Raw genomic sequence first — 19,167 nt, forward strand, 5'->3', positions numbered from 1 at the left:
CCCCTTTGCCCTATCTAAAGTTCCTCCATTCCTCCCATGCTCCCCCTCATCGCCATTATGAGTCAGCATCTCATATCAAAGAAAATATTCCGCCTTTGGTTTTTTGAGATTGGCTAACTTCACTTAGCAAATATTCTCCAACTCCATCCACTTACCTGCAAATGCCATGATTTTATTCTCTTTTAATGCTGAATAATGTTCCGTTGAGTATATATACCAAAGTTCCCCTATCCATTCATCTACTGAAGGGCATCTAAGGTTCTTAAGACTGTATGAGAAACAGTGCAACAGTATTTAAAGGTAGACTGAGAAGTTAAAGATGCATATTATAAATCATAAAGCAGCAAATTACAAAATAAAGCAAAGAAGTATATAGGTAGTAAGCCTATAAAGAAGATAAAACAGAATATAAAACATATAGTGCCAAAGAATGCAGGAAAAGGGGAACAAAGAAGAGACAGGACAAATAGGAAACAAGTTAGATGGAGAATTTAGACCCAACCATATCAATAATTACAGTAAATATAAATTAAAAGGCAGAGATTGTCAGACTGGATTTGAAACCCAACTACACACTACCTATGAGAAACTACTTTAAGCATAAAGACACTAATAAGTAAAACATAAAAGAACAGGGCAAATGACATGCTAATACTAATGAAAAGAAAGCTGAAGTGGCCCGGAGTGGCTTTATTAATATCAGAAAGTCATTTTCAGAACAAAGCACATTACCAGTGATTAAGGGTAAATTCACCTAAAAAAATACAATTCTAATTGCTTATATTCCTAAATTTTATATGTAAGACACTGGACTAGGCATTTTGAGAGGTTTTTTGAAAATGAGATAGGAATTTTACCTTTCAGGCCCGTTCTAGACCTCTGCCCTCCTGCACTGAAGATGTTAGTCCCTAATTCACATTCCTCCTTGCTAACATATCCTGAGTGACTGACCCTTTCTCAGTCTCTTGGTTCCTTGACTTCCCCATTCCCAACAATCTTCATTTCCATACTAGTTCAGTCATGTACTCTAAAGGACTTTCCTTAGAATATAGTAAACTTCCCAAAAACGTTGTGTCCACTTAGTTGAAATCTCTCTCTAGGACCAAACTTCCCCTTTTACTCCCATTGTCACTTCAACCGCACCTATTAAACTTCATTAAACGTTCCCATTTCTTGAAACCTCTACATTATCAGTCTCTTATCATCTCTATGCAGCTGAAAACTCCAAACCATAAGAGTCTAATCTCTCTAACATCCTCAATTTCCTTACCCCATTACCATTCTGCTGCATTTGCTTAGCCATAATTCAGTGGCAAGCTGTCAGTTCTATTAACTTGGTCACTTTTCTAATCTTACACCTGGTTGCTAAGCGATGCTGGGAAAAAATACCATCACATAATGCTATAGTGGCACTACAAATTTGTGCTTCTATCCTCAAATTGCCTGTATTGCTGCAGGGCAATGCTCTTCTCTTTTACCAGTCATATCATTCTATTAGTCTCCACAACAATTTCAAATCACATCCGGGCTCCTAAATTTCCAACCATACCACTCTGCACTCCCCACCTACCAAGACTAAGTAAATTACTGCAGTTCTATTTCATAAAATAAACAAGATGGACAAAAAATCTTAAAAACCATTAAATGGAAACTTCAATTTCCTGACATCCCATGCACCTACTACCTTACTTGCAATTGCTCTTCTTCTTTTCATTTTTGACACAGAAATATTTCCCATCCCACGTGCTCTTTTAAAATGTGACCTGCCTCTCCTCAGACAAGCATCCCCTGATTCTGTGACTGCTCTGACCCACAAAATATAGCTTCCAGCTACGGTTCTTCTACAGACTTTTAGAAGCCAGCTGCTATATAAGAAATGTAATTACCCCCAAAACAAAAGTGCCATGAGAAGCACAATTTCTCCTGTGAAATGGTTAGGAGGATAAGATGCTGCACAGAAGAGGGAAAGAGAGACAGGATGGGAGGAAGGGAGAGGCACGCATACACAAGAGCGGCAAGCTGTCAGGGTTGAGAGTGAAAAAGAACCTTGGAAGTGGATCCTCTGGCTCCAAACATCTGCTGACACCACACAGTCAGAGATGAACTGTCTAGTCAAGCTTTTCCCAAATTCTCAACCATCACAAACAGGAGAAAAATAAAATGGTTGTTTTAAGTCATTAAATTATTTCCTAGCGAGAGAATACTATCAATGGCTCTTTTCCACCAACATTTAATCCCAATTTTTTACATTAAGAAAAAAATTCTTCTCTCTACCTCATACTCCCCAAGCTATATCTTTACTTTTGTTATATCTGTATCTCCCTTCACAGGCAAAATTCTGGTTTAAAAAAAAAAAGCCATCTATAGTCATTGTCTCTACTTGACCGCTAATTCATATCTCACCCTATCATCACTTCATCTAATGGTTTTTGCTACTGTCAGCAGTGGATTCTTTGTTACAAATTTTCAGTTCTGACTAATTGCTTCTATAGTGTCTGAAACAGCAAGTTCCCTCCCAGACTTTGTAATGCTCTCTCTTCACAAAATAAATAAAGTAATTAATTTAAAAAATAATTTCTGGTTTTCTCCTATTTCTCTGGCTGCACTAATTCGATAACTTCTGTAGGTAGCAGATTTTCTTTTCTATGCATCCTTTAAATGTTGGGGCTCCTTAGGATTCTATCCTTTAAACTTCTCTTCCTATACTAAATTCTACCCTTAGGCCACCTTAACCATTCTCCCAACTTCATTTACTTAATAAGGCATTGTGATTACAGCTTTGGAACCAGAAATACTTGGGTTCGGATCACAGCTCTGTCATTTAGCTTGTGTAGTCTAGGACAAGTTATTAAACCTCTCTAAGTATTCATTTTTCATAAAGAATATTACCACCTCATCAATTATTATGAAAATTCAATGATACCGTTAAGTGCTCAAATTGCTTGACACTAGATAAATTGTCAATGAAGTGGCAATTTTATTATGTATGTGTGGCAGTTCTCTAATCTACATTCCTAGCCTAGATTTCTTTTCTAAGCTCTTTCTAAATTCCTATTCAATAAAATAAAATGGTTGTTTTAAGCTACTATATTGTTTTCCAGCAAAATACCACTTGAATAAGCTCTTTTCTATCAATATTTAATCCTTATCTCTTCCATTAAAAAATAAATAAATAATCTATCCTCCACTTCACATATCCAACTACCACCTGACACCTCTATTTAATTGAGCAGAACTTGTCTTCCCAAGAATATCTCATCCTGGAGTTTTCAAAAGTAATTTATCTTATTTTCATGAATAACATTACTATCCACTTAGTTATTCAAGCCAGAAACCTAGATATTAGTATAAGCTGACCCTTCTCTGTCTTCTCTTATTCATACTTATATAATTAACTGCTGTATCTATTAATACTAGATACTGTTTTAAGTATTTTATATACATGAATTCATCTAATGAAAATAATATAATAAAATATAAGGCTTATAAATGACTAGTAGGTATTATAGATAATAAAAACAGTAAGACTATAAAGAGGAAAGAGATTATAAACTAGAAAGGCAAACTGAAATAGACCTTAAAATGAGGTTAAAAAAAAAAAAGGCAGGAAATATATTTTAAAACTCAAAGACTGGCAGAAAGAAACAGTTGTATGGGTGATAGTTGAACAGACAAGGCTAAAAGAAGAATGTAGGCAGGGGTTCTCAAACTTCCTGGACTCACAACCTTTTTACATTATTAAAATTACTGAGGACCCAGAAAGCCTTTGATCATATGGGTTACCTCTCTCAATATTTACTGCATTAATAAAGAAACCTTAAATTTAATTTAATTAAAGCCAAGAAATTTTAGAAATATTTTATTTAAACCAACAACAAACACATGTGTTAACATAAATAACATTTTTATGAAAAATAACTATATTATTCAAAACAAAAAACTGGCACTGTTTTACAATCTTACTCATGTCTTTAATATCTGGCTTATCAAAAGAGACTTGAATTCTCCTATCTGCTTTTATATTTATTGTGCTTCAATATGTTGCTTTGGTTGAAAAAATAAGAGAATCTGGCCTCAGTTGGAAAAAAAATTATCTTAATAGCCTTTTGAGCTATGGTTATTCTCCTTTGATACTATACCAAAACTCAACCAGTGATAGTTTCTTAAAGTTAGCTGCAGTGTGGAATCAAATGATTTAATAATTAATTAAAATCTTTTGATATATCTTGAACGATTTCAGGTAATCTCTTACCTGATTTTATATGATGTATTTAGTCATTTGGAAATATTTTCACCAAATTAGATAGATCTTCCAAATGTTAACAAATCTCTTTATATAAGAACAAAAAATCACATTCATTGATAAAACCAATGATTTAATTAGAGAAGTCTTTTCAGTATTGGAAGTTGTCAAGATTACAGTAGTGGATACAAGTGCTCCAAAATTCTATTTTTCACTTGAAAACACATAATTTGTCATTGGCAATCATCACTGTCAGTTGTTTTCCTTCAAGTGACGTGCTCAGTTTGTTCATTTTCAAGAAAATGTCTGCCCAATATCCAAGACTACACAAACAACTGCTCATCAGTCTTACAAGTAAATGACTTGTTTCATGTAGAATGACGAGTTCAGTTCACAACTCAACCAATATACAAGCTTTTCCTCACGACAACTTTTGCACTTTGGTATGCAGCTGGAACAAAAGCTAAAAGCTAAAAAATCAAAACAAACACACACACAAAAAAAACCCAAAGTACTTAAGTGGAGATTTAATAAAATACTTTCCAACTGCTTCAAGGATATTCTAAAATGAAACTGACACATTTTGTTTCATTTTTTAACTGAGAATGTATAGTAGTGAATGCAATGATTACTAGCCATTTTAGAGCCACTGCTTTATTTCGGGTAATGGTGCCAACAGTTTCACATCATGAGTTTAAATGTCAACAGACTGGAAAAAATAAATAACACCTTAAGAGTAATAATAAAACAGTTTTTACTATGCAGATTCCCTCAAGTGGTTTCAGAAATCGCCAGAGAATCCTAATTCATGTTTTGAACAGCTGACTTAAGAAAAAAGGAGACAATACTTCTAACAAAGAGTCTTTGAGCTTCACACAGTAGCACAGTCCTGTAATCCTAGCATCTCAGGAGGCTGAGGCAGGAGGATCACAAGTTCAAGGACAGCCTCTGCAACTTAGCAAGGCACTATGCATCTTAGTAAAACATTGTCTCAAAAGAAAAAATAAAGGGCTGGGAATGTGGCTCAGTATTTAAGTACCCCTGGGTTCAGTTCCCAGTATTGCCCTCCATCCTCCCCAACACACACAAAAGGTCTTTCAGGCATCAAAGAGTTGGCGTAAAGCTCTCATTCTAAAAGCACACACTATGTTCTTCTGACCTTCTTAATATGCTAGATAATTTTAGAATTATATTCTTTGCACCATGTTATACTGTGAAGATTCTGAATTTTTCTCATACGAGATTTTTTTTTTTTTTTGTCACTAGTTTGTTGCTGAGGCTGACCTTGAACTTACGATCCTTCTGCCTCAGCCTCCTGAATCGCTGGGATTACAGGTATGTGCAGAGGTGCCTGGCTGTTGCTTGTTTCAACAGGCAATTATCTTTGCTGAGCTTGAACTGTACAAACCATTTATTGGGCAGCAGCTCCAGTTTCAGTTCAGACCTTCTGTCCTTTATTAAGCTGTTCTAAGTTTGAGTCAGGTTTCAGTCAGAGATGTGGGTGGACAGAATTTGGTCACCCTTTCTCTTGCAAAACTCTTCCACTTTCTTCAATAGCCAGGGTTTCTTCAGCTTCAATTTTCTAGTTTCCTTCATTGGAAGGCCCTCTTCCCATTCTCTAATGTCTTTCTGTACACATACTGCACTTAGTCCCAGACAAAAAGCTTCTTTCCTCCACAGGCTAATAGCTCCCCTCATTTCCCTTCTCAACTAGAGTCTGTCTGTTCTTCCCATCCAGTGGTTTCAAGATGTTGCTTTTTGTACTTTATAGAGATTATTTAGAGTCTCTTTTTGTAGGGAGTCATATGGTAAGGTCTTTCTTTTCTTTTCAGATGGCATACTGGGGATTGAACTCAGGGGCACTTGATCCCTGAGCCACATCCCCACCCTATTTTGTATTTTATTTAGAGACAGGGTCTCACTGAGTTGCTTAGTGTCGCACTGTTGCTGGGAATGGCTTTGAACCCTCCATTATAGGTGTGTGCCACCACACCGGGCAGGAGGGTGTTTTTCTATCATCACCTGATGAATATGATCTCCGCAAATTAGCATGATAATATCTGTAATTATAAGACTTCTTTGGATGCTGTGACAGATATGGTCTCAAGGTAGTATATGGTAGATCAATAGCAGTCCACAATAATTCAGGAAAGAAAGACCTGATGTAGCTTGGTTCATTAAAAAAATATTGAGTACGTTTAGAAGACTCTGAAAATAAGAAATCCAGATCTCATTTCATCACCTAGAATTATAAACTTCTTAACAGATTTAATAGGCCCAAACATCTGGAACTTACTTAATCTAACCCTCGGGTATAAAATATTCTATATCATCTTTAATTTTTTATATTTTCAGAGAATGGGATTTTACTAGGTTTTTCAATAGTGTGCCCCAGCATTATACACTTACATATTGCCTGCTAACTCTCCTGGGATGAAAAGAAACAGAAGGGTACTCTTTCCTTCCTGATCCCTTATTTCTCAAGACTGTCAAGCACAGATACTGAACCTGTTTCCCCACAGGATCATTAAAAATACAACCATGTTCTTCCTTAAATTATTAGGGGCGGGGACTAAGGGCTTAGCTTAGTGCTAGAACACTTACCTAGCACATGGGCTGCCCTGAGTTTAATCCCCAACATACACACACACACACACAAAAAAAAAATTATTATGGGGGAAAATTAAGTATCACCTCACTTGATGTTTCCCCTAGGTCAACAACACTGTATGAATATGTTCTCAAGGATTTACAGCACTGATGAGGAATTTTTATTGTGATATTTATGAAAAGACTATGAAACCTTGCTGAGTCTTGATCTGAATGTTTGTTAGAGTGGTGTGTTTAATTTGTGAAAATTTTATCCGTCACTTGAAATATTCACTTTTGTATATAATACAATTTTGTTTCTTTGTTTTATACCAGGGATTGAATCAGTAGGCACTTACCCATTGAGCCACATCCCCAAACTTTTTATTTTTTCTTTTGTGACAGGGTCTCACTAAGTTGCTTACTGGCTTTGAACTCACAATCCTCCTGCCTTGGCCTCCTGAGCCACTGGAATGACAAAAGTGCCAACTACACCCAGCTTTTTTATATATTTTATAATATATAATATATATATGCATATATATATTATATATATAAAATACTTCAAGTTTTAAAAAAAAGTCTGTGAAAGCTTATCATGTCCCTTCTCTATAATGTCAATTATTCCCAGAGGAATACACACATATCCTGTTTGTACGGCATGACTTATTACACAAAGTTATCCACTACCACTATAGTATTTGTACAATTAAAAAGTAACATAAAATCCAAACATCAGCAATATATAACTAAAAGTCCTCTGGTTTCATCTCCTAGAAAGATTACAATTAGAACTGAAATTCAGAGGCTTATGGCTTCTACATCATCCCATCATAAATAAATTATACTCTTTTCCAAACTTTGAGCATCTCATTTTTTTCTTCAAAAATTTTCAAAATTAAAGTAATATATTCAGAATCTTTGAATTCCAGTAATTGAGCTAAAAAGGCTTGAACACAACAATTTTTGAAAAGGTAAATGTCTATTACTTTTTCTACACAAGTTTTCAGAGCCCTCATTTTTGTAAACTCACAGAGAATGTTGTATAATTATGTCCTGACGGAAATAAAGTTAATTATCTGAAAGAAAAAAGAGCCAGGTACAGTGGTGCATGCCTATAATCCCAGCAACTCAGGAGGCTGAGGCAGAAGAATCGCAAATTTAAGGCTAGACAAAGAAACCTAGTGAGACCCTGTCTCAAAATAAAAAACAGAAAGGGCTGGGCTCAGTGGTAAAGTGTCCCTGGGAACAACCTCCAATACCAAAAAATAATAAAAAAAATAATAGTAATAATAGCCTTTTTCACATGATAAAGTAATAACCTAATCTCAATTCCTGAAGGAGGGGACAGAGTTTCTGAAAAGTACTTATTTTTTTAATCAATTCATTGATTTTTGCTATTTTAGTTTAATGCCCCAGATTCCAAAAGTTTTAACTACTCCTTTTCTTATCAAATGGAAATCTGTCCTACAAGGAGTTACCAAATCCAGTAATGGCAATGTCGTATTTTTCTACGAATTTTCTTTACTTCTCTCTCCATCCAATGGCTATGTGACAATACAAGAAAAGACTAGGAAACAGACTCTCAATCATTTAATATCCAGAACATCAAAAAATTAAAACTAAGGTTACCATACATATTAGGATTGTAACGTAAGAAGTCTTAATTTTCTATTATTTCTATAAATTGATATAAATTAAAAAGATATATGCAGGTGGAGTCTAATCTCAAATGCTTCATTTGAGAAGTGTTTCAAATTTTGGAGTTTTTTTTGATTTTGGAATGTTTGCATAGACGTTACTGGTTGAACACCCCTAATCTGAAAATCCAAAATCTGAAAATGCTACAAAACTTGAGAAACTTTTTGTTGTTGGAGCTCAACTTGTATATGCTTAGCATGTAACACAGTTTCAAAAGAAATGAGCTATTAGTCTAAAAATCTGATGATTCACAAAGTATAATCCAACTATGCAGATTTCATAGTAGTATAACAGAACTGCAAATAAATACTTTAAAATTAGTACACAGAAAATGTCACTTTTATTAAAACAAAATATTTATCAAAACCTTGCATGCTATAAATAGAAGACTTAGAGAATATGATTTGCATTGCTATAATGCCTTAAACAATACCTATAATTGAACTATGATGTAGATTTTTTTGTATTATCTTTAATAATGGGACAAAATGACTACTAAATTGAACAGGAAAAATGTTCTTTTAAATCATATAAATAGCACAATCTCAAATTCTTAATTTTGTTGAAATTTAAGAGCATTTACGTTGTCAATCATAACACATATTTTAATAAATTACCTAACTACTTTAAAGACTTCTTTTTTACTTTAAAGTGCCATGTTTTAAGAGAAACTACTCCAAAATAAATCACTATATTAGATGCTCTGGGGAGCTTAAAGAAAATTTCATTCTAATATTCCACTTGATTCCTGAGCTATCTATATACACTGAAATAACATTATTCATGAAATTGCATATTTGCTTTTAAAGTAGATGTTAAGAAATATGTCTCACTAATAGATACTTTTGTTATCCGTATACATATAAAGATTTTTAATTATTTTAGCTAGTTACTTACTGAGAGCCATGCAAGGGATTCCATGATTCGATGTTCACATCGTTCTAAATGTTTTATCATTTCTCTTGTCAAGTTGGCTTCTGCTTTGATAAAACTTTCAATCACTTTGTAAAAATCAAAGGCTTTTAAATTAAGTACATTCAGAATCCATGGGAAGGACAAATCTGTTCCAGAATCAAGATTCTGAGATGTACTTCCTAAAAATGAAAGAAAAAATGTATAGATATGAAATGTTAAGACCTGAACCAAGTATTTTTATTCGGAAGGTCTTATCAAACAAAGAATTAAATAATTTGTATTTAGAGCAGAATTTTTTATTCTGGAGTCTATAGGCTCCCAAATTTTTGAGTGTATGTGCATGTATGTTTTTTCTTGAGAAATGGCTCATAGCTTACATCAAGTTTTCAAAGGTTTAAATACTCTAAACTCCTATCAGGGACAGGTTTATTATTTTATCAGCAATTCATAAGCATATACATTTCAATTCTCTCATTAATCCTTGGTGGAGAGTAGAAAAGAAGCTTTAAGATTTGCTAATTTAATTCATTAGTTTGAAAATGGAATCTCTTTAAAATGTGCATTTAAGGTTATTAATGAGGATTAACAGTTTTCCATATGTGTTTATTAATTCAAGTTCCTCCTTTTTAAATTGTGTACTTGTATCCTTAAATAAATGTTCCTCTTCTGTTTCTGCAAGAAAAACTTTTTTAACACTTGCAACACTATCTACAAAATAATATATTTAAAATTATATTTTAAAAACACTGTTATTGGCGCTTGTTTTGTTTATCAATAAATTATTGATTTTTCATAATTTGCTTAAAAGCAGGCACCAATTAAGAAAGCGTTGAAGCTCTGGTGGATCCCAGCTCTAACCTGTGGTCTAGTGATCAAAGCATTGTTATAACAATGCTTTCAATTATTACTGTCTACTCTTTAAAAACTGCTTTGGCACTTTACAATCTTACAGATTTTTTAAAGGATTTCAAAAGGTACCTCTTCAATTTGTTCAGAATAGGATAGGGAAATCCACCCCCGAGATGGCCTGAAATAATTCAGATAAACTATTTAAATAGCAACTATTTAAATGACAACCAATTATGTTCTTCAGTATATACTCATCTATAATATGCTTTTCTTCTCTTTACCACATACCCCCTCTAAAAACAACAAACAAAACAAAAAATATAACACACCTGGAGTATTTTTTTAACTTTAAATTCAACTAAAACATGTATTTACTAAAACTTAACTTACTGCTATAGGTAGCCATTACAACTTCAAGAGCACACGCCAATAAAGACATATGAAAGATGTTGTCATTCAGAAGTTTGCTAAAAGAAAAAAGGAGAATGATTTTAAAATATTTACTTTTATAAAAAGAAGAAACTGCTGACTAAAACTAAAATAATAAATTACCTAAAATTTTGAATGGAGAGTCGTTCTTCTTCCTAAAACAGATAATGTTTTTAAAAGTTTAACTGAAACTTAATATTTGTGTCAAAAGTTATTTTTTTTTCTACTATATGTTTTTAAACTTACAGATTTAAGCATGGATTCCATTACTCGGTAGTATAATCGGACTCCAAGTTTATATCGCTACAACAAAGAAAAAGAAAAAGAAGAACTTGCTATTTTAGAACATCACAATAATCACTAATTTTTTGTAACAATCTTTTCTTACAACATACTTCTGACCCTTTTTAGAAATATGGCTACCAAACTGGGTGCAGTGGTGTATGCCTGTAATCCCAGTGGCTCGGGAGGCTGAGGCAGGAGGATAATGAGTTCAAAGCCAGCCTCGGCAAAAGCGAGGCGCTAAGCAACTCAGTGAGACCCTGTCTCTAAATAAAATACAAAATAGGGCTGGGAATGTGGCTCCGTGGTTGAATGCCCGAGTACAATTCCCGGTACCCCTCCACCCCCAAAAAAATTAAAAAAAAAAAAAAAGAAATATGGTTACAAAAAAAAAAAATCACAAAAGCTAGACTATCTAAAACTCAAGACTTAAGTATAAAGTAATGTTTCACATTCCCAATAAGCTATCAAGAGGTTAGATCCATTACCTGATTCTCTAACACACCATTTCAGTCTACATCATTTATACTAAGGGTAGATTGTATGTCCAGTACAATATTTTAAGCACTTACATACCTGATTCTTATAATCTAGAACATCTATTTTCAGAACAGCTATTTAGAATTAGAGAACAGTTCCTAATCAGAAAACTCTGAAAAACTCAGTAACCCTGCCACAGTCAAAAGTCAGACAAAACTAAATTTCTCAGTAAAATGTTTAACCAAATAACTACTTCCTTTCAGTTGAAAGAATAACCAAATATTTTCAGTTACATGCTCATATATACATGCACAAACCATAGTTCTTCATTCCAAATTAAGAGTTCAAATGTCATATACAACCAAAAAAGAACTTTTAAGTATAGTTGTTTAAAGCATTATGGCATAAAACTATAATCTCATGACACTGAAATAAATGTGTACAATGGATTATAATTTTCAAATTTATCTTTACAAAATTGCTCTCATTAATGCCACACAGCAAAGCAGAATAAATATAGAACCTGAATCTCAGAGAAGTTAAACGACATGTTCAAGATCATTCAGCTCACAAATAATAGAACCAGATGTAAACCCAGTATTCCATAATTCCATAATCCATACTCTTACCCAATATATTGGTTTTAGATTATCTGAATAATATCACTCACTATCACTGAGAATTGGCATATATAGTAAAATCCCATTTACATAAGTGTATGTATACATGAGTATTGACACATGTAGAAGTCACAGCATATACATCAAAAATTTAACATGAGATTTTAATTTTTTTGCTTACTTATATTTTCTAAATTTTCCACAATTGGTATGCATACTTTTCTTTTTGTAAAGGGATGGGGAATGATTTCTCTTAAGGTTTCTCATAAATAGCAACATACTCAGGCAGCTGGGATATATAATCTGCCAATTATACTACTAGACAAATACTATTATTTGTTTAGTATCTGTACAATCTGAACAGATGCTGCCTTTAAAATTATTGCTATAGACAGGCATTGATGAAAATGAACTCAATTTACCTGTGATCCAATTTCAACACATCCCTGTCCCACAGCTTTAGCAAATTTCTCTTTAAAGATGTGTCCAATATCTTTCACTCTTTTCAGAATATTTTCTTTTGGGTTCACTGTGCAATTCTTTAAGAAATATAAACAGAAATCAATATTGACAATAGAATTTAATCAGAATTAAAATTTTCTGTTCCATATCTAATGACTGAGTTTTTGAGTGTTTATAAAAATATGGAAACACTTCTATAATAACTAGGTAAACACAACCACAGAATCTAAGCAGAATTTCATTGGATGTTAGTGTCCAAGAAATTTTCAAGAACAACTAAAAAACTCTATTACCTACAATTTCTGCTGCTAGGTTTAGGGGACCTCAGATTTGTTAGCCTTTCTATTCATCACGTTTTCATAAAATATGTTCAATTAACAGTTGCATTTGAATGTATGTCACCCCCTTCACAAAAAAAGCCAGTGGAAGAAATAAAACTAAGATTTAAGCTCAATATAATTTCTTAATTTAAAACTATGCTTTAGAAGAGTTAAAAACTAGCCATATTATTTAATAACATTTTCAGAAACTAGTATGGGAAAATAGTTACAAAAGAAGTTCCAGTGCTCACTTAAGCAGCATATATACTAAAAACTAGAACAATAAAAATAAGTTCCAATACATGCATCATTTGGAGTGTGAGGCCCTATCAACTTTAATAATTAACACACATCAGAAGATGATATATTAAAAGAAGCAGTATGATGTTCTATTTTATAATTCATATTATGCTACAGTAAAAATATATCACTAGGTATTAAAATATATTCATTAGGTACAGAAGCATAGTCCTAACATTCCAGTTAGTTGAGAGGTTAAAGCAGGAGAATCACAAGTTCAAGGTCAACCTTGGCAACTTAGCAAGATCCTGTCTCAAAATACAAAGTAAAAAAGACTTGGGATGTAGTTCAATTGTAGAGCATCCCTAGGTTCAGTTCCCAGTATGCAAAAATGAATGAATAAATGGATGGATGAAAAAATAAATACTACCAAGCTCAAGCCTTTGGACATTTTGAAATATATAATAAAGAGGCCTTTCCTGTCATAAAATCACTGCTGCCAAATGTCAATTAAAATATGCCCAGTGTCTAAGATTTTACACACAGAGAAGATACCATTAATTTTAAAAATGAAAAAGCCTGAGTTTATAATAAAGAAGTAAAATCAAGGAAAAACGTAATGACCTTCAAGACACTCTGCCTCACTCTGAGGCAAGATGTCATTGATATACAATTAAGAAGTTATAAAGTTTCATTAAAAGAAGTTATAAAGTTTCATTAAAAGTTAAGCTTTAAAATGAGCTCTAGAGAATGTCTCTGAGGCAGAACTTTCTGCCCAATGGAATTAACTAAAAAAAAAAAAAAAAAGAGCTCCAACATGCTCCAAAAGTTGGAAGAAGCATTTAAAAATGGCACTGAGAAGAGATTGTCAGTCTTTTAACTTCTATCATTATTATTTGCTAAAAGTTCTAGGTAACTGGGTTGATATGTTTGGGCAAATAATTCTCGTGCTACAGATAACTCATAAACAAAAGTAACTTTATATAAGTTAGACAAACAAAATCAGTTCTACACCAACATAATTATGAATAAAAGAAATTACTTTGCTAATTCCTGGACAGGACATAGCAAGACAGGACAATACAACATGACAAAGTCACTGTTAACAATTATAGAAAGTAATGACCAGAATAACCCAAATTTTTAATAAGCATCCTGGCCTTATACAATTTCCACAGATGAGCACTTTGGTGGGTCCCAACCCTAATCATTTGAGTTTATATAAGGAGTGATGAAGCAAGCCAGCAATACTGATGCTGGTTTTCATTCTTTCTTCTTCTCTCTCTTTTTTTTTTTTTTTCAGGGAGGGGATCAGCAGGGGCTTTCATAGATCAAACTCAGAGTCAATCAGGAATTGAAAAGTGCAATGCACACAGAGCCAGGCAAGAATTTCAAATGAAAATGGGTTGAAAGTGGGATTAAAAAAACAGATGGCAGGGCTGTGGTGAGTGTTAAGTCCTACCTAACATTGTGTTCAAAGAAAAGATTTAAGATTTACGCAGGCAGAGAGAAAAGACAGATTAACTATAAAGGAACAACAGTAGGTCTACAGAAGACTTCTTAACTATTCACCTTGGGAGCCAAGAAATAGTAAAGTAATAATATCAAAATACTAAAGTAGTTATTTTAAACTTCTGAGAAAAAGTACATGTCAACTTAGAATCGAAGATCCATCTTAAAAAAAAATAAGAGTAAACACATTTTTAGACAAAAAACAAAACAAAAAACTGTACTTTTATCTCAAACTAAACTTGCTAAAGGAATTATTTAAAAATATGTCTGAAGAAGGAAGAAAATGATCTCAGAAGTTAGGTCTAAGTTGCAAGAAGGAATGATGATAAGGCAAATGATAATCCTAAGAAAATCAAAACATAACACTGCCTAAATAAAATAATACTATTAATATCTAATTAGTAGGATTTTAAAAGCAAAAAATAAGATAATGGGTAAATATATGTTAACTTCTAATTTCATATTTTTTACCAAGATATCACAAAATATGTTTCATAGATGGCTTACATTGAAATAGGAAATCAAATTTTCTGATGGCTGATCACTTGCTGAATTTAAAATCATCATTAATTGTTGGATAGTATTCATAACAGTCCTAGAGGGGAGAAAAAAAGGAAGAAGCATTAAGCAAAGAAGAAAAAGAACAAATGAAATGCACATATCTCAAGTTCTTTTGATATCCTGTCTATCCCATTTATCTTTACAAAGTTCCCTGAAATAAAACTTATGGGGGAAAAAGACCCTTAGTGTACTGTGATTCATAAGAAATTATGTTCTGCTTACATCTTTAACAAGTATTCATAATAAGTTTATGTTTATAGGACTGATACACTTAACTAATAAAACTAAGTATCAATAAAATATTAATTGGTCAAATTAATGATATTATATTTTGGAAAAATATATGGCATCATAAATTTTTATATCATATGGAGAAAAATTGACATCAAAATAGTAATCTTTCAAGAAAACATTGTTACAATTTAAGTTTTTTGCATATAAAAAACATTTATATATAAACCTTTACAGAGAGACTCTGAAATACACAATAGACAATATCTTCAAAATCAACTGTGAAGATTTTACAAAACAAGCAGCAATATTCTTTAAAACCACTTTAAACATCATCTAAAGATAAGACCTGATTGTGTGTTAACATATTCTAATTTTTGGTAAGCCTAGATATATAGCAGTGAGTAAGATTAAGTGTTTATTTTAAATGAAGTATTGGTGGAGCAGTTTTGAAAATACTATTACCTTAAAAATTTTATATATTCATTAACTACAAAAGATGCAAATAAAATGCATATTTATGTGAATATTTGTTGTAAATGCTATTTTGGTTTTTATAGTGTACAATTAGAACAGACTTTGAGTCTCTTGATAATAGACATCATGAGGCAATGTTTTGCTTACACAATTAAACATTAAACTCTCAAAGACAGTAAGACATTTAGTAACTTGAGTAAAGAATCAAATGATTCTTCTTTACAGAGAACTTCAACGAAACACATTTAAGGTCCTGAGTAATTTTAAGTCACCACAGTTAAAGCATAAAATTAGATCAGTCTCTTAAAGAGTCTTTACTTCTCTACCATGCATATGCACATGCACATATGCGTATATGGTATATAGTAAAGACTAATATTGCAATTTTGAAGTACAAATGAAATGAACCTACTCTCAAATAAAACACATTTGCTACATTGTTTAATCATTCACAGAACTGTACAATGTTTAGGGCTTAAAAGCTTCTCAAATATTATTTAGTAAAATATGTGCAGTATTCTTAGCCAAACCTCCCTAAACTTGTACCTATACTTTACCTTTCAAACATTGCCATGTGGCTTCAATGTTCATTAATCTATTTAAGCAACAATGACTAAAACCACAAACGACCAATTACTAAACCCCAAAATCTGTTCCAACAACTGACTTCCTTGAAGCATTTCACCTCAAGCCCTTGTGCTTTCCTGAAACCAGAGCCCTCCCTTGACTTTCTTGATGTCTCCCTCTAGTCTCCCAAACCACCTACTCTCTCATTCTCTAAAATCTATCCAGCCCTTAAAATGCATTCTTTAGGTTTCAGCCCCTGCTACCTATTCTTGCCACTATATACCATCACTTCAGGTAACCACATCTTTTGTTTTTAAACTTTCATTTATTTTTTTTTTAATATGGTACTGGGGATCAAACCCAGAGCCTCATGTGTAGGCAAGTGCGTTACCGCTGAGCTACAACCCCAAACCCCAATCACATCTATTTTTTATGGCTTTAACTTTGACAATTCCCAAACCTGTAAGAGCCTTATATCCTACTGCTTATTAGAAAGTGTCTTCATAAATGCCTCAATAATATTCTCAGTATGAATTCATCAAAATTATTCCTGCTCCTTCATTCCCACCACTACTCTCTTCAGATCTTCCACATCTCTCAACTCAACTACTGCAATGGGTCAGTCTAGAGATTTTTACTCACCATCTGAAGTAGTAAGACCTAGGCAAGTGTACTCCAAAAAAATTCCTCAGGTTATTTTAATTTGCACTCTGGGTTAAGAAGTTCTGAGACAGGTTTATTTCTCACTTTGTTCTGTCCTCTTCAGTCCATTCTCTCACAAACTACTAACATGTAAGCTTGTAAAAATCAAGTCTGACTTCATTCTTACCCCTGCTTATCACCCACTTATAGCACAAGTGACATCATGGACAAACTGAAGTCTGTACTTGAATATGGCATACAAGGCCCTTCATGTCTAGTACCCACTTCTCCACTCCTGCTGTTTCATCCCCTCATTTCACAATCAATACATATCTGCTAACAATTACCCAGATACACGGTGCTAATTCACACTACCATGCCTTTGTACATGCTCTTTCAGCTCCCTAAAATGCCTGTCCTGTGAGACAGATGTTTCAAAATTCAGTTCAGACATTGCTTCATAAAATCTCTTCTGCATCATTTCAATAAGTGTCCACAAGTCTATAACAAAACTTATATTAAAAATTGTTTATATACCGATACAGTTATTCAAAACATGATTGCCTACTAACACCAAGTATTATGCCAGGCCTTAATTATTAAATGATGAACAAAAAAAGGCACAGTCCATATGGCATGAAATTTAAAGGCTATTGTGGGTATTGGTGAAAAACAAGCAAATACACAAATTAATTTATAATTACAAGTTGTAATACAGGCTTATGAAGGTACAGAACAGGATGCTATGACAAATAATAATAAAGAAAAATAATTCAAAGAGAAATACATCTTTAAAAAAGCAACATTTATATTGAACATGAAGAACAGCAGTTGGAAATCCATACCCTACCACTGCAAAAAAAAGGAAGTTTCAATAAAAGAGAATATTAAGAATAAAGGTCTTCAGTACAAAAGAACTTGAAGAATACAAGAAAATCAAAGAAAACCAACACATGGCTAATGCAGGGTGAGCAACAAAACAAGATGAGGCTGGAGAAGCAATAGAAACAGGTCAGATAAGGTCTTGTAGGCATTATTAAAGAATGTGTATTGTATTCTAATTGCAAAGGGAAGCAATGAGAGAAGTTTTTTTATTGGTTCGTTTTAATTATACATGACAGTATAATCCATTTTGACATAATTATACAAGCAATGAGAGGATTTTAACAGGAGGGTGAACAGACATGATCTTATTTACACTTCTAGAATATTGTTCTTGGGGTTCTGTGAAGTTTTGATTTGATGGTGGGAAAGAGGATCAGTGATAAGAGCAGAAACAACAAGATCAGTTAGCAGTCTATTGCAAAAACCCCAAGACAAAGATGTCTAGGACAAGGGTGGTTAGAGTAGAAATGGAGAAAAGCAGATGGACTTAAGAAATACTTTGGAAGCAGAGTCAACATTTCTTGATAGCAGGTTTAGACATGTGAAGTAAGTGAGGAAACAGACAAAAAAAATGGTTTTATTTCTTCAAGGTTATATGCAGATCAAATGGTGAAACTTTTCTTTTTTCTTTACTAAGATGGAACACATACACATTTTATATTGTGTTCCTTAAGGATAGACAGAACTATAATGATAATAACCTAAGCAAATCATTAAGTACTTGGAATACAATGAGCACTCAATACATATTTGCTACATGTATATACAAATATAAAAAGAAACAATTAAACAAACCTAAAGCACTATAAAGCACTGAATAAACAATTATAATGAATACTAGAAGAAGGAAAATCTCATACCGAACTGGAGTATGTGGAGGAATCACATTCACCTCTTCATCAGGGTTACTTTTTCGTGGTGTTCTTTGTGTGTCAAAACTAAATGGTAAGCAAAATCATTCACATTATAAATTTGCAATTTGTGTTTTATGGGTCAAATAAAATACTTCCTGTTGCTTCATAAAATCATACAAATTGCTAAGTCAATAACAGAAGTGATAGGAAATAGATAACCCAACTGCTGCTCAAATGATTTTCTTCAGTACCATTTTAAAGTATGGGTCTCTTTTTAAAAATTTATTTATTTATTCTAATTTACTACA

At 32.9% G+C, this 19,167-nt stretch overlaps 1 protein-coding gene across 6 annotated transcripts in view; it reads right to left on the bottom strand.

Annotated features, from left to right (window-relative positions):
* Positions 1 to 19,167, bottom strand: part of Rb1 (RB transcriptional corepressor 1) — a 163,609-nt gene that overhangs the window by 85,654 nt on the left and 58,788 nt on the right. For all 6 annotated transcript variants that reach the window (XM_048800921.1, XM_048800924.1, XM_015484288.2 and 3 more), the window contains 7 exons: positions 18,866 to 18,943; positions 15,150 to 15,237; positions 12,531 to 12,647; positions 10,973 to 11,029; positions 10,850 to 10,881; positions 10,688 to 10,764; positions 9,431 to 9,627 (listed from right to left, as the gene is read on the bottom strand). In XM_048800921.1, coding sequence (XP_048656878.1) covers positions 9,431 to 9,627; positions 10,688 to 10,764; positions 10,850 to 10,881; positions 10,973 to 11,029; positions 12,531 to 12,647; positions 15,150 to 15,237; positions 18,866 to 18,943 — 646 coding nt within the window. The remainder of the gene's footprint in view (positions 1 to 9,430; positions 9,628 to 10,687; positions 10,765 to 10,849; positions 10,882 to 10,972; positions 11,030 to 12,530; positions 12,648 to 15,149; positions 15,238 to 18,865; positions 18,944 to 19,167) is intronic.

Source organism: Marmota marmota, unplaced genomic scaffold (assembly GCF_001458135.2).
Source record: "Marmota marmota marmota unplaced genomic scaffold, marMar, whole genome shotgun sequence".
Classification (NCBI taxonomy): domain Eukaryota; kingdom Metazoa; phylum Chordata; class Mammalia; order Rodentia; family Sciuridae; genus Marmota; species Marmota marmota.